The sequence below is a fragment of the Scyliorhinus canicula genome, chromosome 16 (assembly GCF_902713615.1).
Source record: "Scyliorhinus canicula chromosome 16, sScyCan1.1, whole genome shotgun sequence".
NCBI lineage: Eukaryota > Metazoa > Chordata > Chondrichthyes > Carcharhiniformes > Scyliorhinidae > Scyliorhinus > Scyliorhinus canicula.
In genome coordinates, this window is record NC_052161.1 from 125,712,921 (window position 1) to 125,736,482 (window position 23,562).

Here is a 23,562-nt window from a genome sequence, read left to right on the forward strand (position 1 = left end):
TCACCTATTTAGGATACCAAGTGGACAAGAAAGGCCTACACCCCATGGAGGACCAGGTCAAAGCCATTAAGGAAGCGCATATCCCACAAACTACTACAGAACTGAAATCCTTCCTGGGTCTGGTCAATTATTATCGGAAGTTCATCCCAAGCATGACCTTTCTGTTGTCACCATTACACCTGCTGTTGAAAAAAATACCAGAAATGGTCTTGGCAGGTTCCACAAGAAGAGGCTTTTGAGGAAATAAAATGGCAGCTTCTATCATTTCTATGTAATGGCTCATTACGATCCTGAGAAGGAACTCATAGTGACATGTGATACCCTTCCTATGGAGCTGGGTCAGTGCTCTCACACCGTGGGCAAGATGCCAGAGGAAGACCGGTTGCCTATGCATCAAGGACCCTTGCAAATGTAGACTGCTGCTGCTCACTAATTGAGAAGAAGGATTTGCCGATTATATTTGTGGAAAGAAAATTCCACCAGTACGTTTATGGCAGATGCTTCGTAATAGTGACAGACCACAAGCCTTTATTGGGCCTTCTTTTGCCATTGCCCAGATACAGTGTTGGGCCTTGTTTCTGACAGCCTGCGAATATTCCCTGGAGCATCGCCCTTGACGAATAGCCAATGTTGACATCCTGAGCTCCTCCTGTTACCCATAAGTCTGGCTCCCTTACCAGAGAGGAGGTCACAACGACTTTGAATTTTTTAGAAACCTTAACCTGCATCGATAAAACAAATCAAGGCTTGGACACAGAAGAATCCAACATTAGCCAAGCTGAACGGTGGGATCCGAGAGCAACCCTCTTGAGGCATGAAACTGTACCTAGCCAAGAGAGAAGAGCTGAATGTCGAGGACGGTGCAATCCTGTGGTGTTCCTGGGCAGTCGCTGCCCTTCCAGGGCAGCTCCAAATCTTGATGGAATGGCATAATGGCCACCCTGAGGTTTCTACCTTATCAGGGTGACCCCATCTATCCTGCACATCTCTGAACACGAAGGGGCAATTTAGCATGGCCAATCCACCTAGGTTGCACATCTTTGGACTGTGAAAGGAAACCGGAGCACCCGGAGGAAACGCACGCACACACGGGGAGAAAGTGCAAACTTCATACAGACAGTCATCCAAGGCCAGGATTGAACCTGAGTCCCTAGCGCTGTGAGGCAACAGTGTTAACCACTGTGCCACCATGCTGCTCTATCCTCCTGATCTTGGTGGATGAACATTCTAAGCGGATGGAAGTACACTGTATGGCTTCTATGACTTCCCGCACCATGTTTCCGAACCTGGAGGGGAGGGGGCAATCCCAATAGCAGAAACAAAAAATAAATTGCAATGTCATAAGACCTGAGAAGGTGTTCACGATTAGGGATGCTGCCTATGTGTGAAATTTCGGAGATGGCTCCAGCTGGTCGCTAGAGAAGATAGGGCCTGTATCCTACAAGGTGAAGGTCCAAGGAAAAGTTCTGAGGAAGCACTTGGACCACTTCAGGAGTAGGGATCCTGCCACTGTTTAAGCCTCATCCCCGACCCGCGAGGTGGCCATTGCTGACACAGGGCTACGGTCCCCGATGGTGAAGACTCAGGCTCTAACATGAAGACTGAGGAATCTGGTGTTCCTTCGAAGGTCTGTACCAAAGAAGAACCACCATCAGTCCTTCAGTGTCCTTCATTGCTAAAGGGATGGAGTTTAAGACCAGGGAGGTTATGCTGCAATTGTATAAGGTGTTAGTGAGGCCACACCTGGGGTATTCTGTTCAGTTTTGGTCTCCTTACTTGAGAAAGGACGTACTGGCACTGGAGGGTGTGCAGAGGAGATTCACTAGGTTAATCCCAGAGCTGAAGTGGTTGGATTACGAGGAGAGGTTGAGTAGACTGGGACTGTACTCGTTGGAATTTAGAAGGATGAGAGGGGATCTTATAGAGAAATATAAAATTATGAAGGGAATAGATAGGATAGATGCGGGCAGGTTGTTCCCACTGGCAGGTGAAAGCAGAACTAGGGAGCATAGCCTCAAAATAAGGGGAAGTAGATTTAGGACTGAGTTTAGGAAGAACTTCTTCACCCAAAGGGTTGTGAATCTATGGAATTCCTTGCCCAGTGAAGCAGTAGAGGCTCCTTCATTAAATGTTTTTAAGATAAAGATAGATAGTTTTTTGAAGAATAAAGGGATTAAGGGTTATGGTGTGAGGCCGAAAAGTGGAGCTGAGTCCACAAAAGATCAGCCATGATCTCATTGAATGGCGGAGCAGGCTCGAGGGGTCAGATGGCCGACTCCTGCTCTTGGTTCTTATGTTCTTATCAGTGAGCCTGAGGTGCTCTAGAAGAAAGCGAAGATGGCCGATCCGATTCACACCCGCGACCTGGCTCTACCTGCCATGGACAGGAGGCCAAGCGCAAAGACGTGGAATAGACCTCGTTGCCATTGGAGCCTCGAGGGTGAAACAGATTTGATGATACCCACAAAGACCTCGGGGAATCACCGATTGATTTCCCCATGGGATCCTGGAATGTGCGTTCCCTTATAGAGCAGGTGCAGGGTCGCCCAATGGGGGCCGAGCGGCGGGATTTAAAAACCTGTAACCCTGACCCGGACCGGGGTTCCTGATAGTCCTGGACTGGGGCACAAACTTTGTGAGCCATGGCAGTGGCTTCATTTCATTACTGGAATAAACCTCAGTTTGTTCCTAGCCTGGCCTTGGCGGAGTTATTCCATCTTCAAAATGTTAGTATAGAAAATCTAAACGTGAGCGAGTTATTTAACTGTGAGCACAGAAGGAGAAGACAGCATTAATCAATCAGAAAATGAGTGTGATAGGGATGCTCCAACCTCACAACATGGGGGCAGAACTACCCCAACAATTCCCCCAGTTTCTCATCGTAAGGTTGGTTGGAAATTGATGGTAACTCTGTGAATGGTTTTACCCATAGTGCTCCTGCTGTGGGCACAGTGAGAGATCGGAAGAACCCTTGAGCAAAGCCTAGCCCTGGAACACCAAACCCCTTAGAAAGTAATGTGCCAATGAACTCTTTAAAATTAGAGTTGAACCAATAGCAGGTTACTGACAGGAATGAAGGTTAAAGGATAGCAATAAAATACAATCAGATTCCCCAGGGAACATTATGCCGTTCCTGTTGTGACCATGGAAATGCCATCTGAAAAAGGCAGCGAGTCAGGAATGAATAATGCAGGCTGTGATGATGAGGCTTGTTTATATTTCAGAACTGGTTAAAGACACGGCTTTCAAATATTCCTTGTGTGCTTTGCAGTTGTGACATGTTTCTAGTTGCAGTATTATACCTGGAGAGGGTGAGTGGAGACCAGTCGGTGGAGCACAGCATTGGCAGGCTGCAAGGCCAGGTTCAGTCCCTTGGCCACAAAGGATGGCTTCCCACATCGCTCATCTCTCTCTGCCCTTCTGCCATTTGCTCCTTCTTGCTACCCTTATGTGAGCCTCGCTCTCTGCCTGTGTCTCTCTGTGTGTCTCTCCCTCCCTCTCTCTCTTTGTCTGTCTCAATCTGTTTCTTTACCTGCTCTCCAAACCTCGCAATGCCGCTAACTGTTCTTATCTCTCTTTCTCACTCTTTCTCTGTCCCCCCCCCCCCCCCCCCCCCCCCCGGGTCTCTCCCTCTCATCCTTTCTCTGCCTCTCTCACTGCTCTCCCTTTATCTTTCATCACTCTGCCAATTGTTCCATCTTGCTACATTCCTCTCAATCTCTCTTACCCTCTCCCTTTCTATCTCAATGTCTCTTCCTCTCTGACTTGGTCGCGCTTTGTCTGTCTCTCTCTTCCCTCTACGCCTTACTCTCTCTCTTCTATTTTTCTGTTTCCCTCTCTCTCTGAGGGCCAGATTTTAACTCACTCTAAACCCAATCCAGTTACGCTGCGTTCAACCCGAGCCTTCATTTTCTCTCAATTCCATTTCTGTATCTCTCAATCCCTCTCTCCCTCTATCGCATTCACTGCATTTGCTCGCTTTCAGTTTCTGTCACTCGCTACCTTTCTGTCTCTTCCTCTCTCTGTCTCACTCTTTCCCTTTCTCCGTGCCTGCCTTTTTCTCTCATTTTGATTGTCTTCGAACTGAAGTAATATTGACTGTGTTGGACTGCGTTGAGAAGAATCGTGTTATCTTTACATTCTCACTGCAGTAACTTCTGAAGATGTTTTGCCTAAGAAAAGGAAAGGATTTATTTTTTAAAATCAAATGCTGCACACACCGCCACTGACACTGAGAATAGCACCGACTGCTTCACCTCACAGTCGGAACATATGCAGCCAGTGTGAGTGCATTGGTTTTCTCACTGAACATAATAATAATCATCAGCATTAGAGAGCTGGAGAGTGACTGAGCCACAGTGAGTTCACCAAGTAACAAGCTGGGTTTCCATCCAGAATTGATGCAAACATTCACCTTGTGGGAGGCAGACAACCAGTCATTTGAAAGCTGGAAAACTGGATCGTAAGAGTTACCAATTGCTGCCACTAAATTAAGTGCCCAGGTTTTAAAATGCAATGATCCCTCTCTCACCATGCTCCCGCCCCCACCGATGCTGGTCCAGCACTGGTTGTAAACTTGCACTCAACAGTACAATTCCCCACCCGGTGAGCCCTTCATTTCTGCTGTCTCAAAGGACAAGGACATCAACAATCACTGGGAACCAGTGGGCCCTCGTACCTATGACCGAATCACCAGGAAAATTAAATAGTTTCTTCCCACAAAATAACTTGTGCGTCAAAATTCACAGTTTAACTGTCTTTTAATTCACTCTATGAAATACAGAGCCACGCAAAGCAGAAGGATCTGTATTCGATCTTATATTTCTGCTGAGTTAGCTGCCTTAGGGGTATAGAAATACCATTAGGCGCCCCCCAAACCAGGAGGAGGGGGAGATAACCGGGCAGGTCTTCTCCAGGTCGTGAACTCTCTCCCGTGACTCTTGATAGAGTTGGCTAAAATGTAACCTTCATGTCCTTGAGCGCGGAAAGGCCTGATGTTTTGAGCTGGCTCAGCTCACACATTGGTTGGTGTCCGGGTCTGGTCAGTCGGGCCTCTGGGGGTGGGGGAGGTGGGGTGCAAAGACTCCCGAAGGGTGGGGGAGTTCTGTTGGGATGGAATCCCCTGGGGGTTCGACCCTGTGGGTAGGTAGCCAGAGTCATGGGCGGCTGGTGCGGGGAGTCCCTTGGGATCCGTGGGGGTTGGGGGGGGGGGAGCCCCTGGGGGTTCAGGGGTGTAGCAGATCTGTGTGCGTCTCTGCAATAGTTACCCAGAAATTAGAAGTGGTTTTAATAACATTTTCAGATGGTTCACAGTGGATGCCAGTTGCCCAAGAGATGTTTGCATTTCCCAGGCAATTGCCTTGCAAACTTCGCCTGGCAGCCTCCCGTTGTTGGGTTGGGGGTGAAATCTCCCCCAATTACACAGCCCTGGATCTTGGAAATCATGGCCTAGGTTCTCCCTCTATCTGTCCTATCAAATCTTTTTATTATCTTAAATACCTGATTTGTGCAACATAACCTCATAATTTAACGCTTTTATACCAAAGTCTTTCAGATGTGCAAAGTTCTAATGTGATCTGACTAGAGCCTCATACAACCTCAGCCTCAGTACGTTGGTTTCTGCCTGGAAAGGTTTCCAATTCTGTATTCTCTGCTGCAAAGTGTGGGAACGATTTGCTGCTAAGGTGTAAATGAGGGAGATTTGTGACACTGTGCTTTAGGTACAGACTATCTAAATTATACAGCAAGGAGAGAATTGTTCAGCGAAATTGGTCTGTAGGGGCCTGTGACTGAACAAGTAACACTGCTTAAAGTGCTATTCTGTACTTATGGAGTAACGCCTGTGGAATAACAAGTTGACATAATCCACCTCCCGCCTACGTGAAAGTTATAAAATATGGTTTGTAAAGGCTGGACGAGGAGGGGAGACTGTTGGTTCGTAAATCGGTTTCTCACACTGGAAATCTGTGATCTAAAAATGGATTTGTGGACATGGATCTGCAGCATGAAGCTGCCCATAATTCAATTCGATTTTGGCTGTCTCACTGAGATGGCTGCTGTGGGAAATGTCACACTGGAGCAGTGCAGGCTGTTGTTCTAAGGCTGGGATTACGACATGTGGTTAAGGCAGGGAGGAAACAGCTTACGTGTTTCTACCGCACCTTTCATAATGTTCAAGTGCCTTACATCCAATGAAGCACAGTTGAAATGTAGTTATTGTTGTAATGTAGGGAAAGTGGCAGCCAATTGATGCACAGTAAGATCCCACAGATAGAAAACGGATCAGTACGGTAGCATAGTGGTTAGCACTATGACTTCACAGCGCCAAGGGCCCTGGTTCTGCTAGCAGATTCAGAAGGATACGCCCACACGAGGCCGGGTTACGATATCCTGGTCATATTTAAACTCGTTAGTGGGAAGACAAAATGCCCCCGATCAATTGGGCTGAATTCTCCGCCCCACCACATTTCTGTTTTACCCCACCGACGGGATGCTCCGTTATGCCAGCTGATCAATGGGGTTTCCCACTGTGGGGCAGCCCCATGCCATCAGGAAACCCCCGGGCTGTCGGCAAAATGGAGCATCCCACCAGCGGAGAATCCAGCCCATTGTTCTTTGGGATCATCCTGTCTGACCAGCTATTAGCCCATTACAGAGCCTGATTGCCTCTTTGTCTGCCAATGGGAGGTTAATTGCATATCAGTAGCATTGTTCTGTTCTTTTGTATAAACGGGAGTGGGAAGTCGAACAGCCAAGATATCGATGATAGGTTTAAGTCTGGAAATCCCAGAGAGCCTTTGTTTGAGGGGATGGGCGGTATTTAGAGAAAGAGAAAGAATGCTGCTTTGAACAGTTACGGAGAGAATGGTTTGGAAATTAACCGAGAAGGTCATGAAAGTTGCGATGGAGGAAGGCTTTGGAAATAAACCGAGAAGGTCATGAAAATTTCCACTGGGACAGACTTCGGAAAAAAGGTTCAGAGTGAATATTCCTCACAGAAAAAAATTGCTTCGTATTGCCTTTGTCTGCCTATGAAGTGGGATGAGAACTGCATATTCTGTACAATGTTGTTTAATGGGAACTAGTGTATTAAGGTTAAGAAACTACATGTAATCTTTTAGTTTTAGAGTTGAAGTTTAAAAGTTTAAATATTGCTTTATTTTAGTTTGTTTTAATAAAGTTTTGTGTATCACATAATCAAGCCCTATTTTTTATATTGTCACTCCTGGAATGAATCTATCTTTTTGCACCGCATTAAAACTTAAAGAAGTTATGGCTCTGGTTTAGCCTCTTAGTTACTGTTGAGAGCTGATCAGACATCAGTAAGAGGGGCTTGAACTATCAAGCTCCTGACTCAGAAGTGGAGTTGGGTTAATGAAGGACAATTGGAGGTTGGCGGGTGTGGGTGGCAAGGTTTAGTCATGCAAAAATGTAAATGTGCCCACAGTCCCCGAGGACCAGAGGCTGTTCTCCCTTTTGAGAGCTGAGTGGTGGTGATTTGGCCACATCTCAGGTGAAGGGCAAGGTTGAGAAGGGGGGGGGGGGGTCCCTCATGAATAACCTCAGCCGGTACGGGTATTGAATCCGTGCTGTTGGCATCGCTCTGCATCACGAACCAGCCATCCAGCCAACTGAGCTGACATGCAACAGTGTTGTGAAGGTGGGAAAAACGCTCTGCTTCCACATCAATCTGTAAAATAGAAAGTGTACTTACCTTTTTGGTGCCAGCTGCTTGCTAGTCCACATCTTTGGCTGGAAAACGTGATGGAGTAGGCCCAGTGCCTCATGCATACTTGACATAGCCCCACAAAACTGTAAATGTTGTTGTTGTTTTCCATGAGGATCATTTTCTAACTCCATGTGCCTTAAGTGGGAAAGCCCAGGCATCCCTTGCAACAATGAACAGCCCCCGCTGCACCCGTACAATAAAAGAAACAGCAACACCTTAAATGTTCATTGTTTATTTGCTCCAGCTGGTCTATGCCATATGGGGTTGGGTGGAGGGGATGAGGCCGAGAGTGAAGGTGGGGATGGTGGCAGCGGGGCAGGGGGAGGAATGTAAAGGTATGTCGGTGCTTTCTTCCTGATTTTCTGCGCCTCCCGCTGCGTCTTTCAACGCGGCCGAGGCAGCTCGCCATTGGCCGGATGGGGAACCTCTGGTCCCGCCGATTTCAACTGGCGAGTTCTGGCCTGAGTCTGGGACAGTAGCACAGTATTACCATAGAACCACTGAACTCCTACATTGCAGAAGGAGGCCATTCAGCCCATTGAGACCCCACCAGCCCCCTCTTAACGAGCACCCTTGCGGTAGGTGACGGGGAGTTTTACTCTCTGCATGAGGATTAACAATTGCCAATCTTTTAAATGAGAAAATAGAGCAAATCGTGTTATAAATTGTCCATGGTTGGCCCTCTTTGGCAGGGAAGCTCAATGGTAATTGCAACCTGTTGTTTATATTCAATGCTAATGCAGGATAAGTTGAACAATTAGCACCCGTTGCAGCAATTGATTTGGCTTTGGACTCAGGATTCCTGATGCTTTTCATGCCAGTGGTTGATGGAGGAAGCCAGAGTGATGGGAGCTGTTTCACAGAGTGCAGAGTGCAGAGGGCTGTGCTGGAAATCTACCTTTCCTGAACGCTGCTATAACCCGATCAAATGATTCTGCACATTAGGATTCGGCCCTGTCAGTCAAGATCTAATGCCGAAATATAAATTCTGCAGTGATCTATAAGATGCATCCTACCCATTTATGGCCTTGTTTATGAAGCACTAGCTTGCATCTCAGATCTTGAAGGCAGAGGAGGTCAATGCATTTGGCTTGTTGAAAATGACTAAAAGATTACAGGGCTGTGGGGAAAGAGCAAAGGGACCTGGGACTAAAACCAAGGGGGCAACACCAGCTCGATGGGCTGAATGCCCTCCATCGCTGCTATATCATGCTGCTGGGGTCAGTGGAATTGTTAAGGCTGTGGTTATTGAGGTGGGGGGGGGGGGGGGGGGGTTTGTGAAGGAGGTGGGGGTACACAGCCAAATTCTTAAAATTCAAAACGACAGGACCATGTTTGTTTTGAAGTAAAGATTTACTTTCCTATCCTCCGCATAGAAGTTCAATATAAATTTCCAATTTATTTTAATGTTCTCTTATTTGTTCAACCAAACCCTTGCGGAAATGTGATTCCCAGATTGGCCATTATGGGACTGGCTCTTTGGGCCTGCAGCGTGTGTTGATGAACCCACCAACCTTGTGTCCTGTAGTTTTAAAAAACGGGACATTAGTGAATAATCACAATTCTTTCATAGTTACTTGATCTTTGCGAAGGATCCTGTTGGAGAGCAAGACCTTGTACGTAAAGCAGGATTGGCGATATGTGAATTCTACTTTGCATCTAATGTGTCCTTTTCCCTTCTGTTGTGTTTTACAGGAAATTGCAGCGTATTTAATAACATTCGAGAAACATGAAGAATGGTTAACAACATCCCCTAAAACCAGGTGAGTGTGAACGGCACTTTCTCCCTCTTTATCTGCCCAGTGATATCGATTAATATACCGAAATGCTTGTAAATTCATTGCTTAATTGAGAATCCTCATTTCAAGGTTCACACACCTCAATGGTCTGACCACAGCCCAGTGTATTAATGGGATAAAATATTTATTGAGCAAAGCAGTTGTGGTTCTGCACCATGATACACATGGCAGGTGAACTGTAGGCCAGCTGCTGCAGCTTGAGAGGAGCTAGACCAGCTTGCGTTATTCCCTGTGCAGGAATATTCACTCCTGGTCATGGTGGTGTGTGGCCTTTGGTGTATTTTTCTTTTCAACCTGTGGTGACTGTTGGAACCTGAATCGCAGCTCGAGGAGAGGTTTGATTATTTTACAGTGAGGTGGTCTTTTCTTTTCTCAGCTCTCCTGAACCGCGCTGGGTCCTTACTCGGGCCGATCAAACCTTTTGATAACCGGCCCAGGAGATGAGAGCTGGGAGGCTACGTGCGGCATCACACCCCAAACCTATTTTTGTCATTGACCACTGCTCGGACATGCATGGACACTCCAGCAGGATTCACTACAATCAAAAGCAGGAACCTAGGCGAATTGTTTTCTTGTCATGTCCCTTTTCCCAGTGCTCTGAGCTGCTGAAACCACTTGTGCGATTCCAGCTCCTGTTTCTTCGAATCAACGATACACAGTATTCTCTGTCCATTTTTATTTTAATTATGTTAAGTGGCTTTGAGCTTTGTAAAGCCCAAGCTTTGTTTTCGAATGTTATATGACAGGCACATTTTACCAGTTGAACGAGCACAAAATAAGCAGCTTTGCTGTTAAAGGTAACTCCTCGTTTGCTACGCATTGACTGCCAGGGACGCTCACAGGCTGTGGTGAACGTATTGCTACTACAATTCACCACTGTATTGTATTGTATTATGTTGATGCCCTTGTGGGCTCCGCCCCCTCGGGGGAGGTATATAGATCTGCAGCCTGTAGGCGGCACTCAGTACAGAGCAGTCGCAGGCAGGCACAGACCTAGCTTATTAAAACCACTGTTCACTTCTACTAATCGTCTCGTGCGAATTGATGGTGGCATCACAGGCTCACAGTGAACAGTGTGCCAGGGAACTGATTGTGAAATCCGAGGATCAAATGCATTCTTCCCCACCGCCTCCCAACCACCAATAGATCGCTAACATAAACCAGTAATCCGCAATGTGTGCCAGAGCATGCAGGCCCTGCCAGTGCTGTGCTGAACATAACCCTTTGAGTGCCTTGTCTCTCTTCCTGTTTTCCGATTGGTGGTCGGGGCATGTTTTAAATGCTGTAAATGAAGACACAGTTGACAGTTCTGAGTTTGACCTTGGTTGGCCCTGGCCAACGTTCCTGCCTCACCTCTTGCATCCATTTTCTCTCTCTCTCAACAGCAACTTATTTTGATAACGCCTTTAGCATTAATAAAACGTACCAAAGCACTTTATAGAACTGTTATAAAACACAGTTTGGCACTGAGCCACATAGGTGCCATGGCCAAAAGCTAGGTAAAAAGAGGTAGATTTCAAAGAGCCTCTTAAAGGAAGAAAATGAGATAGGGAGGCGGAGAGATTTAGGGAGAGAATTCTAGATCGTGGGGCTTCGATAGTCAAAGCCACATCTACCGACGATGGGGTATCCATATTCAGGGATTCTCAGGTGGCCAGAATTGAATTTATCTCAGAAATCTTTGGGTCTGGAGGAAATTCCAGAAGCAAGGAGGGATGAAGCCGTCAAGATATTTGAAGCTTGACTGGGAGCCACTGTTGCCGGTCAATACACAAAGGAGTGATAGGTAAACATGAATTGGTCCAAGAAAGATCAAAGGCAGCATGGTAGCATAGTGGTTAGCACTATGGCTTCACAGCTCCAGGGTCCCAGGTTCGATTCCCAACTTGGGTCACTGTCTGTGCGGAGTCTGCACGTTATCCTCGTGTCTGTGTGGGTTTCCTCCGGGTGCTCCGGTTTCCTCCCACAGTCCAAAGATGTGCAGGTTAGGTGGATTGTCCATGCTAAATTGCCCTTAGTTTAGATGGGGTTGCTGGGTTATGGAGACGGGGTGGAGGTGTGGACTTGGGTAGAGTGCTCTTTCCAAGAGCCGGTGCAGACTCGATGGGCCGAGTGGCCTCCTTCTGCACTGTAAATTCTATGAGTCTACGATTTGGCTGACCTGAGGTTTGCAGAGGGCCGAATATGGAATTTCTCTCTCTCTCTTTCTCTTTTTCTCCCCCTCACACTTTATCCATATTACAATGGCCATTGCACCTTAAGTATACACCTTTACCTGGAGTATTTGGTGCAGCAGTGCAAAGATAATTTTTACTCTGCATCTACAGTGCAATAACTGAGTATTTGATGGGACAGTGCAGAGGGAACTTTACTCTGCACCTCACCTATCCTGTACCTCCCCTGGAATGATTGATGCTGATTTTGGTGACGACATTGCAAACCTTTTTATCCTGATTTCAATGGGTACAATGTTCAATCAAAAGCCAAAATGAGTACGATTTGGAAAACAGTACACAATAAGGTGCATAGAGAAGAGGGATTTGTGATAGTGAAAAATGTTCTTCTTCTTCCTCTGAAACCTGAATAGGGTTTCTTTGGAAAGTCACATGAATCGTTTAAATCTCAGGGCAGTTTTATAAGCAGCAGAATTGAGGTCCAGCAACATGTCAATGTCAGTCTTTCAGGCAGGCTGACTGGGTTAAAAAGGGCATTTCTATTTTCAACAGAAAGGAGTCTGGCTATGATTGTGAACTGGATTCATTAAATGGATGAAAGCAAATTACTGCGGATGCTGGAATCAGAAACAAAGTACTGGACAATCTCCGCAGGTCTGACAGCATCTGTGGAGAGGAAAAGAGAGCCAACATTTTGAATCTGGAAGACTCTGGAAGATTCAAAACGTTAGCTCCCTTTTCTCTCCACAGATGCCGTCAGACCGCCTGAGCCTGTCCTGTATTTTCTGTTCTTGTTCCATTAAATGGATGCGCCCTTGACCTTCTCATGAGAGACAGGTTGGGTCTCGCACATGACTGTGCTATTGCCCAACGCCACATCGTCCTTAATGAACACCTGGAGGTTTACTAATCGAGATAGGCTTGCGCTGAATTAGCTGATCTTGGCCACTTGATGATTAGATTGACCAAGCTTGCCACTCCTGCCTGATGGGTACAGTGGGCGCTCGTGGCCAACAGTTGCTGGCACGCACAGGTTTTCCACAGCCATCAGCAACTCAGCAATGCACCAATGTCAGGGGCATTGGAGGTGGTTGGGTGGGTGCATTTTAAGATTAAATTCTTCGCCCTCCTCCTCACTCCACAGTATTTTATTACCGAACCCATGGTGTGAAGAGGAGCACAAATGGAATCATTAACAACTATAATTTGCTAACACTCACATTGCTTTAACTGAGATTTAGTGGGAGATGCGAACATAAATGTCAACCTTTCAACGGCTTATTCACACATAGAAGCAGAGGTTGCTGCAGTACAAGCTCAGCGCTTTCCATGTTTTTCATTTAATTATATGTGTTTGCCTACATAACAACAATCACCGCACTCTTCCCACACTATAAATACCAAAGTTGTGTAGAAATGTTTGGAACTTGTCATCAGAGTGGGACTAAGTAAATAAGTGCAATTATATCTTTCTTTATCTCGTTGGCACAGCAAATTCCAGGCAGGTCCTGCTATGATTTAATCATGCTTCATAATATGTTTATTCTTTATTTTGTTTCCCAATATTTCTCTCCTCTCTTCCCTCCTTAATCCTGACACTTGACGGGTAGACTTACATGAGCAGCAGCAGCCCTTGGTTGTCTTGCCTACATTGGCCTTTCATTTCAGGTCAGAGGTCAGGAACAATACAGCACAGAAGGGGGCCACTCGCCCCATTTTCCTCGTGACATTTTTTTCAAAACTATCCTGATGAGACCATCAATTCACGAGACACGTGCTTTAAGATATGAACAGTGGTTTTAGTCTACTTACAACAGAGCCAGCCTGTAACACGATGAACCCTGGATGAACTGGTCGGCTGGCTCTGGGCATCGATCTTTATACAGCAGTCCAGGGGAAGGAGCCGTGGGCGGAGCCAAGGGTGGAGCCCTGTACAAACTCCTATGCATTTCCAGTGCTACTCCCCCCAGTGGTCGGGCAACGCAACTGCGCTTACAATAATATGGTGTAATATATATTACAGTGTGAATTACATTTACCACATATCCAATTAATCCCAGTCCCCTGCTCTTTCCCTAGTTATTCCTTCTCTTCAACTGTTTATCCAATTCTATTTTGAACATAACTATTGAATCTTCTGTCACCCTCATTCTAGATTATAATGACACACTTCATAAAATGATTCTCATCCTCCCACCCTTTGGCTCTTTTGCCAATCACCCTAAATCTGTGACCTCTGTTTTCTGACCCGCCTGGAGCTGCAAACAATTTTTATCGATAAAGAACATCGCAACCAAACTTGCTGTACTTACCCAGCAACCTCATGCAAGAGAAATCTGGGGTCCTAATTGCAGGGTTCCTGTCCTCTTAATCTTATTTACCTTTCTTCCGTATTTTCTGAGATATGAAATAAACTGGTCCTAATTTCAGCGTTGCGATACCGAAGATGAAAGTGACCTACCATGTAGCCCACCTGATGACGTCATTCCAGTAGATCTAACTGCACCTCACACATCGTGGGTAATTTTTGTAATGTTGTCAACACCTTGGGAAGGATCTAGTGGCTTTTTGCAGCGAGGGGGTTTGAAGTGAGGCGGGTTCCGCGTAGATTTAACAGATGATACCGGAGTTAAAAGAGTAAAATTATGAGGTCAAGTCGCATAGATGAGGTTTGTATTCCCTCAAGTGTAGAAGATTAAGGGATTATCCAATCGCGGTGTTGAAGATTATTGAAGGATTTTAGATGGTAGATAGAGTAAAACTATTTCCTCCTATGGGATGGACCCAGAACAAGTGTGCCTTATGTTAAAAGTATAACAAGGCTGTTCGAGGGTGTTGTCAGGAGCACTTCTTCTTCACACTTAATCTCCTGGAACTCTCCCAAAATGCTATTGCGCTTGAAGGTCAATTGTAAACTTTAAAACGGAAATTATTAGATTTTTGTAAGGCTGAAGTGTCAAGGGTTACATAACCAAGGTGGGCAAATGGAGGTCAGATCCAGGTCAGCGATGATCAAATTGAATGGCAGAACATACTTAAGGAGCTGAATGGCCCACTGTTGTGTAAACATATGTTACAGTCATTTTTCACACAGCAAGATCCCAAAAGGCAATAAGGTGACTGACCGGTTAATCTGATTTTGGTAGTGCTTGCTGATTGAGAAATGGCCAGGGCACCGGAGGATCTCCCTGGTGCTCTTCGAGTAATGGGTTACAACATATGGAATAATATGCACATTTCTAAAATTACGGCAATGAACTTACGAGAAATTCTTTGCTTTTATGGCCTTTCGTGTTTTTAAAAATGCTTTTTTAAACATTGAATGCTGATAACTGGATGGTGGCCCTCCTTGGGAAGTGTTAGTTAACCTGCATTCTGACAAAGCTGAAATCAATCAAAGTATTGGAAAGTTGAAATAAAAATACAATATTCTGCAAATGCACACAAGGCTGTCAAAAGTTGATAGAAAAAAGACCGGCTGATGTTTCTGGTATATGTGAAAATAACAGACAAGGTGAGACCAGCCCTGTCTCTCGCCAGCATAGTGCAACTCACCATTGCATCCACCATGATCACCCTCCTCCCAACTCTATACAGCAGTAGCCACCTCATCTCCCAGGAGACTCAGAAACCAGGGTGGAAAAATTGCCGTTCCTGGTTTGAAATAAGAGTCCAATTCTACAAGATGAACTAACCTTTCTCCCTCAGGTGTTGAAAACCCTGCTGTGTTTTTCCAGCACTTTCTGTTCTTATCCATAGGTCAAGGCCCTACCTGATAAAGTGCTATTTAAAGGTGGCTGTACTTTCAGTTCCTATCCGTGTTTCTTTGATTGTGTACATCATACAAGTTAGAAGAAAAACTATGGCCCCCTCGAGCTATTTGGTCAGCACTGATCCCTGCCTGGCCTGCTCCAGCTTCCTTCTCATTGCATTTCAATTGCCTTTTCACTGATTTTCCAAACCACCTGTAATATCTCCCAGCTATATTTTCAAGGTGAAAGTTTTTGCATGCTTAAAATCTGAAGCAGTGGCATGTCAATCTGCAAGTGATTCTGTCTTTCAACTGTTCTGTACATTATATGTTTGGCATTTTTTGAGAAACGTGGCCAAACAGCACTAGGGGTGGGGTGCCCCCAAGTTTCTCTTGTTTCTTTCTACTCCAATAACAGTATAAAGCTCCCTCTACACTGTCCCATCAAACACTCCCAGGACAGGGACAGCACGGGGTTAGATACAGAGTAAAGCTCCCTCTACACTGTCCCATCAAACACTCCCAGGACAGGTACAGCACGGGGTTAGATACAGAGTAAAGCTCCCTCTACACTGTCCCCATCAAACACCCCCAGGACAGTTACAGCACGGGGTTCGATACAGAGTAAAGCTCCCTCTACACTGTCCCCATCAAACACTCCCAGGACAGGTACAGCACGGGGTTAGATACAGAGTAAAGCTCCCTCTACACTGTCCCCATCAAAGACTCCCAGGACAGGCACAGCGCAGGGTAAGATACAGAGTAAAGCTCCCTCTACTCTTTCCCCATCAAACACTCCCTGGACAGGTACAGCACGGGGTTAGATACAGAATAAAGCTCCCTCTGCACTGTCCCATCAAGCACTCCCAGGACAGGTACAGCACGGGATTAAATACAGAGTAAAACTCCCTCTGCACTGTCCCATCAAACACTCCTAGGACAGGTACAGCACGGGGTTAGATACAGAGTAAAGCCCCCTCTACACAGTCCCCATCAAAGTCTCTCAGGACTGGTACAGCACGGGGTTGGACACAGAGTAAAGCTCCCCCCACACTGTCCCCATCAAACATTCCCAGGACAAGTACAGCACGGGGTTAGATACAGAGTAAAGCTCCCTCTACACTGTCCCCATCAAACACTCCCAGGACAGGTACAGCACGGGGTTAGATACAGAGTAAAGCTCCCTCTACACTGTCCCCATCAAACACTCCCAGGACAGGTACAGCACGGGGTTAGATACAGAGTAAAACTCCCTCTGCACTGTCCCATCAAACACTCCTAGGACAGGTACAGCACGGATTTAGATACAGTGTAAAGCTCCCTCTACACTGTCCCCATCAAACACTCCCAGGACAGGTACAGCACGGTGTTAGATACAGAGTAAAGCTCTCTCTACACTGTCCCCATCAAACACTCCCAGGACAGGTACAGCACGGGGTTAGATACAGAGTAAAGTTCCCTCTACACTGTCCCCATCAAACACTCCCAGGACAGGTACAGCACGGGGTTAGATACAGAGTAAAGCTCCCTCTACACTGTCCATCAAACACTCCCAGGACAGGCATAATACAGGGTTAAATCCAGAGTAAAACTCACCTACATTCAGGCCATTGGACTGTGAGAGAGCTGCTTTATTTCACTGTGGATCAGTGAAAATAGAGATTTAAAAAATAGTACATATAACTTTAAAATAGGAACTGAATGACGTGTGTGCCCTGGCATAAATAGCAGCAACCTGTTCCTTTGTTTCACCAGTAAAGCCACAGCCTGCCTGTGCTTCACCAGTAAAGCCACAGCCTGCCTGTGCTTCACCAGTAAAGCCACAGCCTGCCTGTGTAATCCCAAAGGGAGATCAACCGGGTAGCACAGATTCTTCTTGTTTGCAGGGCAGACGTGAAGTGAGCATTCCAGAAAGTTTATTGAATTAGTTAGCCTGTCAGGAGTTCCTATCTAATACACCTTTTCCCAGAGTGGAGAAAGCTTTGTAACACATTGTGTCAATGGCATGCTGCAGAATCACTTGAGATGATTAAACGGCCCTTGAATTTGTCATTTGTTTTCCACACTGTGGACTGTTCCCAGCCTCTGAGCGTTCTCAGGTACCGCAAATTTGATTTGTAATGAAGAAAAGGGGAATCATCGTCAAGGATGAGTTGCCAGAGAGTGGGCCTGTCACAAGATTTAAGACTACACAGCACCATAATAATGGCATAATTAAGTTACTGCTTAGACAGAGCTAGCTGTAGGAACCATTGGGTTCAGATTGAGTATCTTATGTGCAAAGGAGAACCGTGGGTATAGTGTCAGAGGTTGAATCTAACATTTTTTTATTTCTCCCCCCCACCCCCCAGCTTAAAGCAGTGAGATTTTCAGTCTTGTAAATCAGGAAGGGTCGGAGGTTTGACCCTCAGTCTGTGTTGAGTGAGCTGATCTCCGCAGAAAGATCACAGAGTTGGGGAGAAGGAATGGCAGCTTGTTGTCACTATTCTGTGACCCCCCCACTATGCACAATGCCTTTGCGGATGTTCAGTTGAAAACAAAGTTGGGACTGACTGGCTAGTGAGTGAATAGTCTTATCAGTGCTCACGTATGAAGAACAGGCATTAGTAGCAGCCCTATCTATGGATCCAGCAACAAAAAAACAGAACCTCTGGAGGAATGGTTGGAGGTTGAAAGGGATAACATTGGATGAAATATAATAAATTCAGTCTGTTTCAGTGTAAACCTAGCTGTCCTATAAAAATTAAAATGGCCGATAATGGTGACGTCTATAAATCATGTAATATTTCCTCTTCAACCAAGCTTTTGATCACTTGTTACAATAAGTTTGATAACACCTTGAGAGGGATACTTTATCAGCCACATCGTATGGGTGTCCTCCCAGGACACCCCCCTAGGTGCCCTCTGGTCCCAGCCAACCCACCAGTGGGATGGGCGTCCTCCAGCACCACCAGTGCCATCTGGTTGGCCGGGATGGTGTGTGTGGGGAGTGTCGTGTGTGGGGAGTTCAGCTTGTCAGCCTCCCACGTGCCAAAGACGGACCTTGCGAATCTGGCACCGTTTCTCATTGGAATCGATTGGGTTCCACGTGGTGGAACTAGCTCCTCAAAGGGCACTGAATCGGTCCAGATGCGACGTCAGTTTTTTTGTCGAGGAAGTCCACGAATCCTGCCCCAGTGTCACCACAAGGGGCAGGATTCACCGTTGGCTGACACCGAAATCGCGAAACGCGATTGGGCGGAGAACAGCGTCCGACACAAAAATCACAGTAGGTGCCGGATTGACACCAACTCGGGATCTTCCGGCACCCTGAAAATGGCATAAATGTATCGCTCACTGCACGGCTTTTAAGCACCATATCATTAGCAGGCCTGACCCTCTATTCTCCGGGGCCTCTGCGATTCACCGCCGTCGATGGGCCGAGTTCCCTACGCCGCGGGGTTCACTTGTGGTCTCAGCGGTCGGGAACCTGGCGTGGCAGCTGCAGCCTGTGTTCAGCCTGCCGCAGTCGGCTGGGAGCCGTGTTGCTGGCTGGAGGTGCTGGTCGTGAGGGCTGGAGGTGCTGGTCGTGAGGGCTGGAGGGACTGGTCGTGAGGGCTGGAGGTGCTGGTCGTGAGGGCTGGAGGTGCTGGTCGTGAGGGCTGGAGGGACTGGTCGTGAGGGCTGGAGGTGCTGGTCGTGAGGGCTGGAGGTGCTGGTCGTGAGGGCTGGAGGTGCTGGTTGTGAGGGCTGGAGGGACTGGTCGTGAGGGCTGGAGGTGCTGGTCGTGAGGGCTGGAGGTGCTGGTCGTGAGGGCTGGAGGGACTGGTCGTGAGGGCTGGAGGTGCTGGTCGTGAGGGCTGGAGGTGCTGGTCGTGAGGGCTGGAGGTGCTGGTCGTGAGGGCTGGAGGGACTGGTCGTGAGGGCTGGAGGTGCTGGTCGTGAGGGCTGGAGGTGCTGGTCGTGAGGGCTGGAGGGACTGGTCGTGAGGGCTGGAGGTGCTGGTCGTGAGGGCTGGAGGTGCTGGTGGGGGGGCAGTATTTGGCAGGTCGGGTCCGTGCATGGCCGTGCCATGTTTAACGGCGCAACCATCGCAGGTTGTTGCCGTGCGCATGTGCGGCTATGGACCCGGTCATTCTCCAGCCCTTTTTGCCGTGGGAGCCAGGAGTTTTACTCGGCGTGGCTGTTAGCTCCTCACTGGTCGCAGGATCGGTGAAGGTTCGCCGCCGATTTTTCTGTCGTAAAACTCCACGAATTCTGCGCTGGTGTCAACACTTAGTCTCAGAAACGTTGAATCCAGCCCAAAGTCTCAGGGACAGGGAATCCTGCAGCTTATATATTTCTACGTTATGAACATATGAAATTGGAGCAGAAGTCGGCCATTTGGCCCCTCAACACTGCTCCGCCATTCAGTAAGATCATGGATAATCAGATTGTGTTTCGGATTCCATATTCCCCATCTACTCCTGATATCATGTGATTCCCTTGCCTCACAAGAATCTATCTATTTCCGCCTTAAAAATATTCAACAACCCCACGTCCACCGACTTCTGAGGCAGAGAGTTCCATAGTCGCACAACTCTGAGAGAAATAGGTCTCCTTGATCTCTGTCCGAAAAGGGTGACCCCTAATTTTAAATGGTGTTGTCCAGTTCTGGACTCACCCACCAGATTAAATATCCTTTCCACTTTCACCTTGCCGACGCCATTCAAGATCTTAAATACTTCGGTCAAGTCTCACTCTTCAAAACCCCAGTGGAAGACTTCTGGTAGTAGCCACGGAGGAGTAGGTCGCACATTTGATAGCTCCCGCCTTTTCCCCCTGTTTCTTTCCGTATTTTATTGGATAAATTAGTGAAGAGTGAGACAGTGAGGAGAAATCCCCCTGCAGTGTATGGAGAATTGTACCAGAAGTGGCCGTGTGAGAAGACAAAGTCTTATAAGGAAGACACAAGCAGAGCTGGCAACGCGGGAAAGCATGGTGGAGACTCAGGGCCGCGGGGAGACGGCGCAGTGGTTGACGGAGCAGCTGGAGAAGTTTTTTGAAGATTGCTTCGCCGAGCTTAAGAAGGATAAGCTGGACCCGATCAAGGCTTCAATTGATCAGGTGGTGCAGAATCAAGAAACCCACGGACGTGCGATCCAGGAGGTGGAGAAAAAGGTGTCCGAACACGAGGAATACCTAACTGTGCTGGAGACCAAGGTGGAGATGATGACTGACCGTCAGAAAAGAATGCAGGAGAAGCTGGAGGACCTGGAGAACAGGTCCAGGAGGCAGAATCTGAGAATCTTTGGCCTCCCTGAAGGCAGTGAGGGATCGGACGCGAGGGCCTATGTGACGGACATGCTGGAGAGGTTGATGGGGGCTGAGGCATTCCCTCGGCCCCCGGAAGTGGATAGAGCGCACAGAGCCCTCGCGAAGAAGCCCCGAGCGAACGAGCCGCCGAGGGTGATGGTGGTACGTTGACACCGATTCCTGGACAAGGAACATGTTCTGCGGTGGGCCAAGAAAGAGCGGAGCAGCAAGTGGGAGAAATGTGAGCTGCGCATTTATCAGGACCTGGGCGCGGATTTGGCCAAGAGGCGAGCTGGATTTAATCGGGCAAAAACGGTCCTCTTTAAGAAGGGGGTGAAGTTTGGGATGTTGTACCCAGCCGTCTGTGGGTCACACATGAGGAGCGGGACTTTTACTTTGAAAGACCAGACGATGTATGGACTTTCATCATGGAAAAAAGACTGGAGTTGAATTAAAAGACACTGAAGCCTTGGAGAGTATTGTAGTGGTGATTTGTTGTAAATCACTTTTGTGCTGGTTTGAATAAGTAGTGTTATGTGCAATTAGGGGCTGTGTTGATGGCTAAAGTTAACTTTGTCTTACTGGGAGCTGGTTACGGGGGGGTGTTCTGGGGTTGTTTTTTTTCTCTGGCTGTTTTTTTCACTTTTTTCTGATGCTTGTTTACTGGGGAATGTGATGCTTTGAATATGTTTATCCAAGTGGGGGGAGAGGGGAGAGAACCAAGACTGCTTGGTGCCATGGGCGGGTGCTATCAAGTCAGCCTAGTCAGCTGACTCACCGAAGCACAGTGGGGGGTGAGCTGGTGTTAAGCTGGAGCTTGATATGGGGGGGTGGGTTACTAGTGCTGTTACTAGGGGTGGGGAGGGAGAGGGGGGAACCGCTTTGCTGACAGGGGAGGAACTGTTACTAGGGGACAAATGGGAGGTTGGGGACGGCGAATGCCTGAGGGGGCGGGGGGCTTGAGGAGGCCGGGGACGCGAGCTGGAGGCTAGCCTAAAAAGGCTGATGGCTAGTCGGCTGGGGGGGGGGGGGGGGCAAGCCCCCCGACCAGGCTGATTACATGGAACGTTAGAGGGTTGAATGGGCCAGTCAAGAGGGCCCGCATGTTTGCGCATTTGAGGGGGCTGATGGCGTAAGTGGCAATGTTGCAAGAGACGCACCTAAAGGCTATAGACCTGACTAGATTGAGAAAGGGGTGGGTTGGCCAAGTATTCCACTCAGGGCTGGACTCAAAGACCAGGCGGGTAGCGATCTTGATCAGTAAACGAGTGGCATTCGAGGCAGGGAGAATCATATCAGACATGGGTGGTAGGTATATAATGGGAAGCTGGAGGGGGTGCGGGTGGTACTCGTGAACATATATGCTCTGAATTGGGACAATGTGGAATTTATGAGGCGGGTGTTAGGTAAGATCCCAGCATTAGAGTCACAGAACTTGATTATGGGAGGAGATTTTAATACAGTCATTGATCCGGAATCGGACCGGTCAAAATCCAAGACAGGGAGGATGCCTGCCAGGGAAAAGGAATTGAAAGGGTTTATGGAACAGATAGGATAATAGATCCATGGAGGTCTGCACGGCCAAGGGCGAAGGAGTTTTTGTTTTTCTTCCATGTACACAAGGTATACTCTCGCATTGACCTTTTTGTTCTGAGCAGGGCTCTAATACCGGGTGTGGTAAATAGTGAGTACTCGGCAATCGCAGTGTCGGATCATGCCCCACATTGGGTGGATCTACGGGTTAGTCTGGAGAGAGGACAATGCCCGCTGTGGAGTCTGGATGTGGGGCTGTTAGCGGACAAAGTGATCTGTGGGCGGGTGAACAAGTCCTTCCAGAACTACCTGGAAACAAATGATACTGCAGTGCAGTGAGGTCTCTGCAGCAAAGCTTTGAAGGCAGTGGTCTGAGGGGAATTAATCTCGATACGGGCCCACAGAGAAAAGGCGGAATGGGCTGAGAGGGATAGATTAGATGAGGAGATACTCCAGGTGGACAGAAGATACTCGGAAGCCCCGGAGGCGGGGCTACTGAGGGAGCAGCATAGGTTACAGGCGGAGTTTGGGCTGTTGATTACAGGGAAAGCGGTGGAACAGCTGAGGAAGGCAAGGGGGGCAATTTATGAGTATGGTGAAAAGGCAAGCAGAATGTTAGCGCACCTGCTCAGAAAAAGGGAGGTGGCCAGGAAGATAGGGAGAGTAAAGAATAGAGGTGGGACTACGATCCTGGACCCAGTGGGGGTGAATGAGCTGTTTAAGGACTTTTACAGTAAATTATATGAGTCTGAACCCCCGACGGGGTGGAGGGGATGAGGCAGGTTTTGGGTCAGTTGAGGTTTTGAGGGGTGGATGAGGATCTGGTGAAGGGCTGGGAGCCCCAATTGAAATTGAGGAATTAATTGAGGGGCTGGAGGGCATGCAGTCGGGCAAGGCCCCGGGGCCGGACGGCTACCCGGTGGAATTCTATAAGACGTTTTCAGAGATATTGCTGGTGAGGACATTTAATGAAGCAAGAGAGAAGGGAGTCCTCCCCCAACAATGTTGCAGGCCTCGATTTCATTGATTCTGAAACGGGAGAAGGATCAATGCGGGCTATACAGGCCAATTTCTCGACAGAATGTGGACGCCAAACTGCTAACTAAGGTACTGGTCACAAGGATAGAGGATTGGGTCCCGGGAATGATAGGGGAAGACCAGATGGGAGTTGTAAAAGGCAGACAACTCAAGGCCAATATTCGAAGGCTTTTAAATGTTACTATTATGCCCTCAGAAGGAGGGGAGGTGGAGGTGGTGGTAGTGATGGATGCGGAGAAGGCTTTTGATCGGGTGGAGTGGGAT

The 23,562-nt window shown here is 47.7% G+C and overlaps 1 protein-coding gene across 5 annotated transcripts in view; it reads left to right on the forward strand.

Annotated features, from left to right (window-relative positions):
* Window positions 1-23,562, forward strand: part of camta1a (calmodulin binding transcription activator 1a) — a 1,261,560-nt gene that overhangs the window by 494,104 nt on the left and 743,894 nt on the right. For all 5 annotated transcript variants that reach the window (XM_038821445.1, XM_038821446.1, XM_038821448.1 and 2 more), the window contains exon 3: window positions 9,425-9,492. In XM_038821445.1, the coding sequence (XP_038677373.1) occupies window positions 9,425-9,492 (68 nt within the window). The remainder of the gene's footprint in view (window positions 1-9,424; window positions 9,493-23,562) is intronic.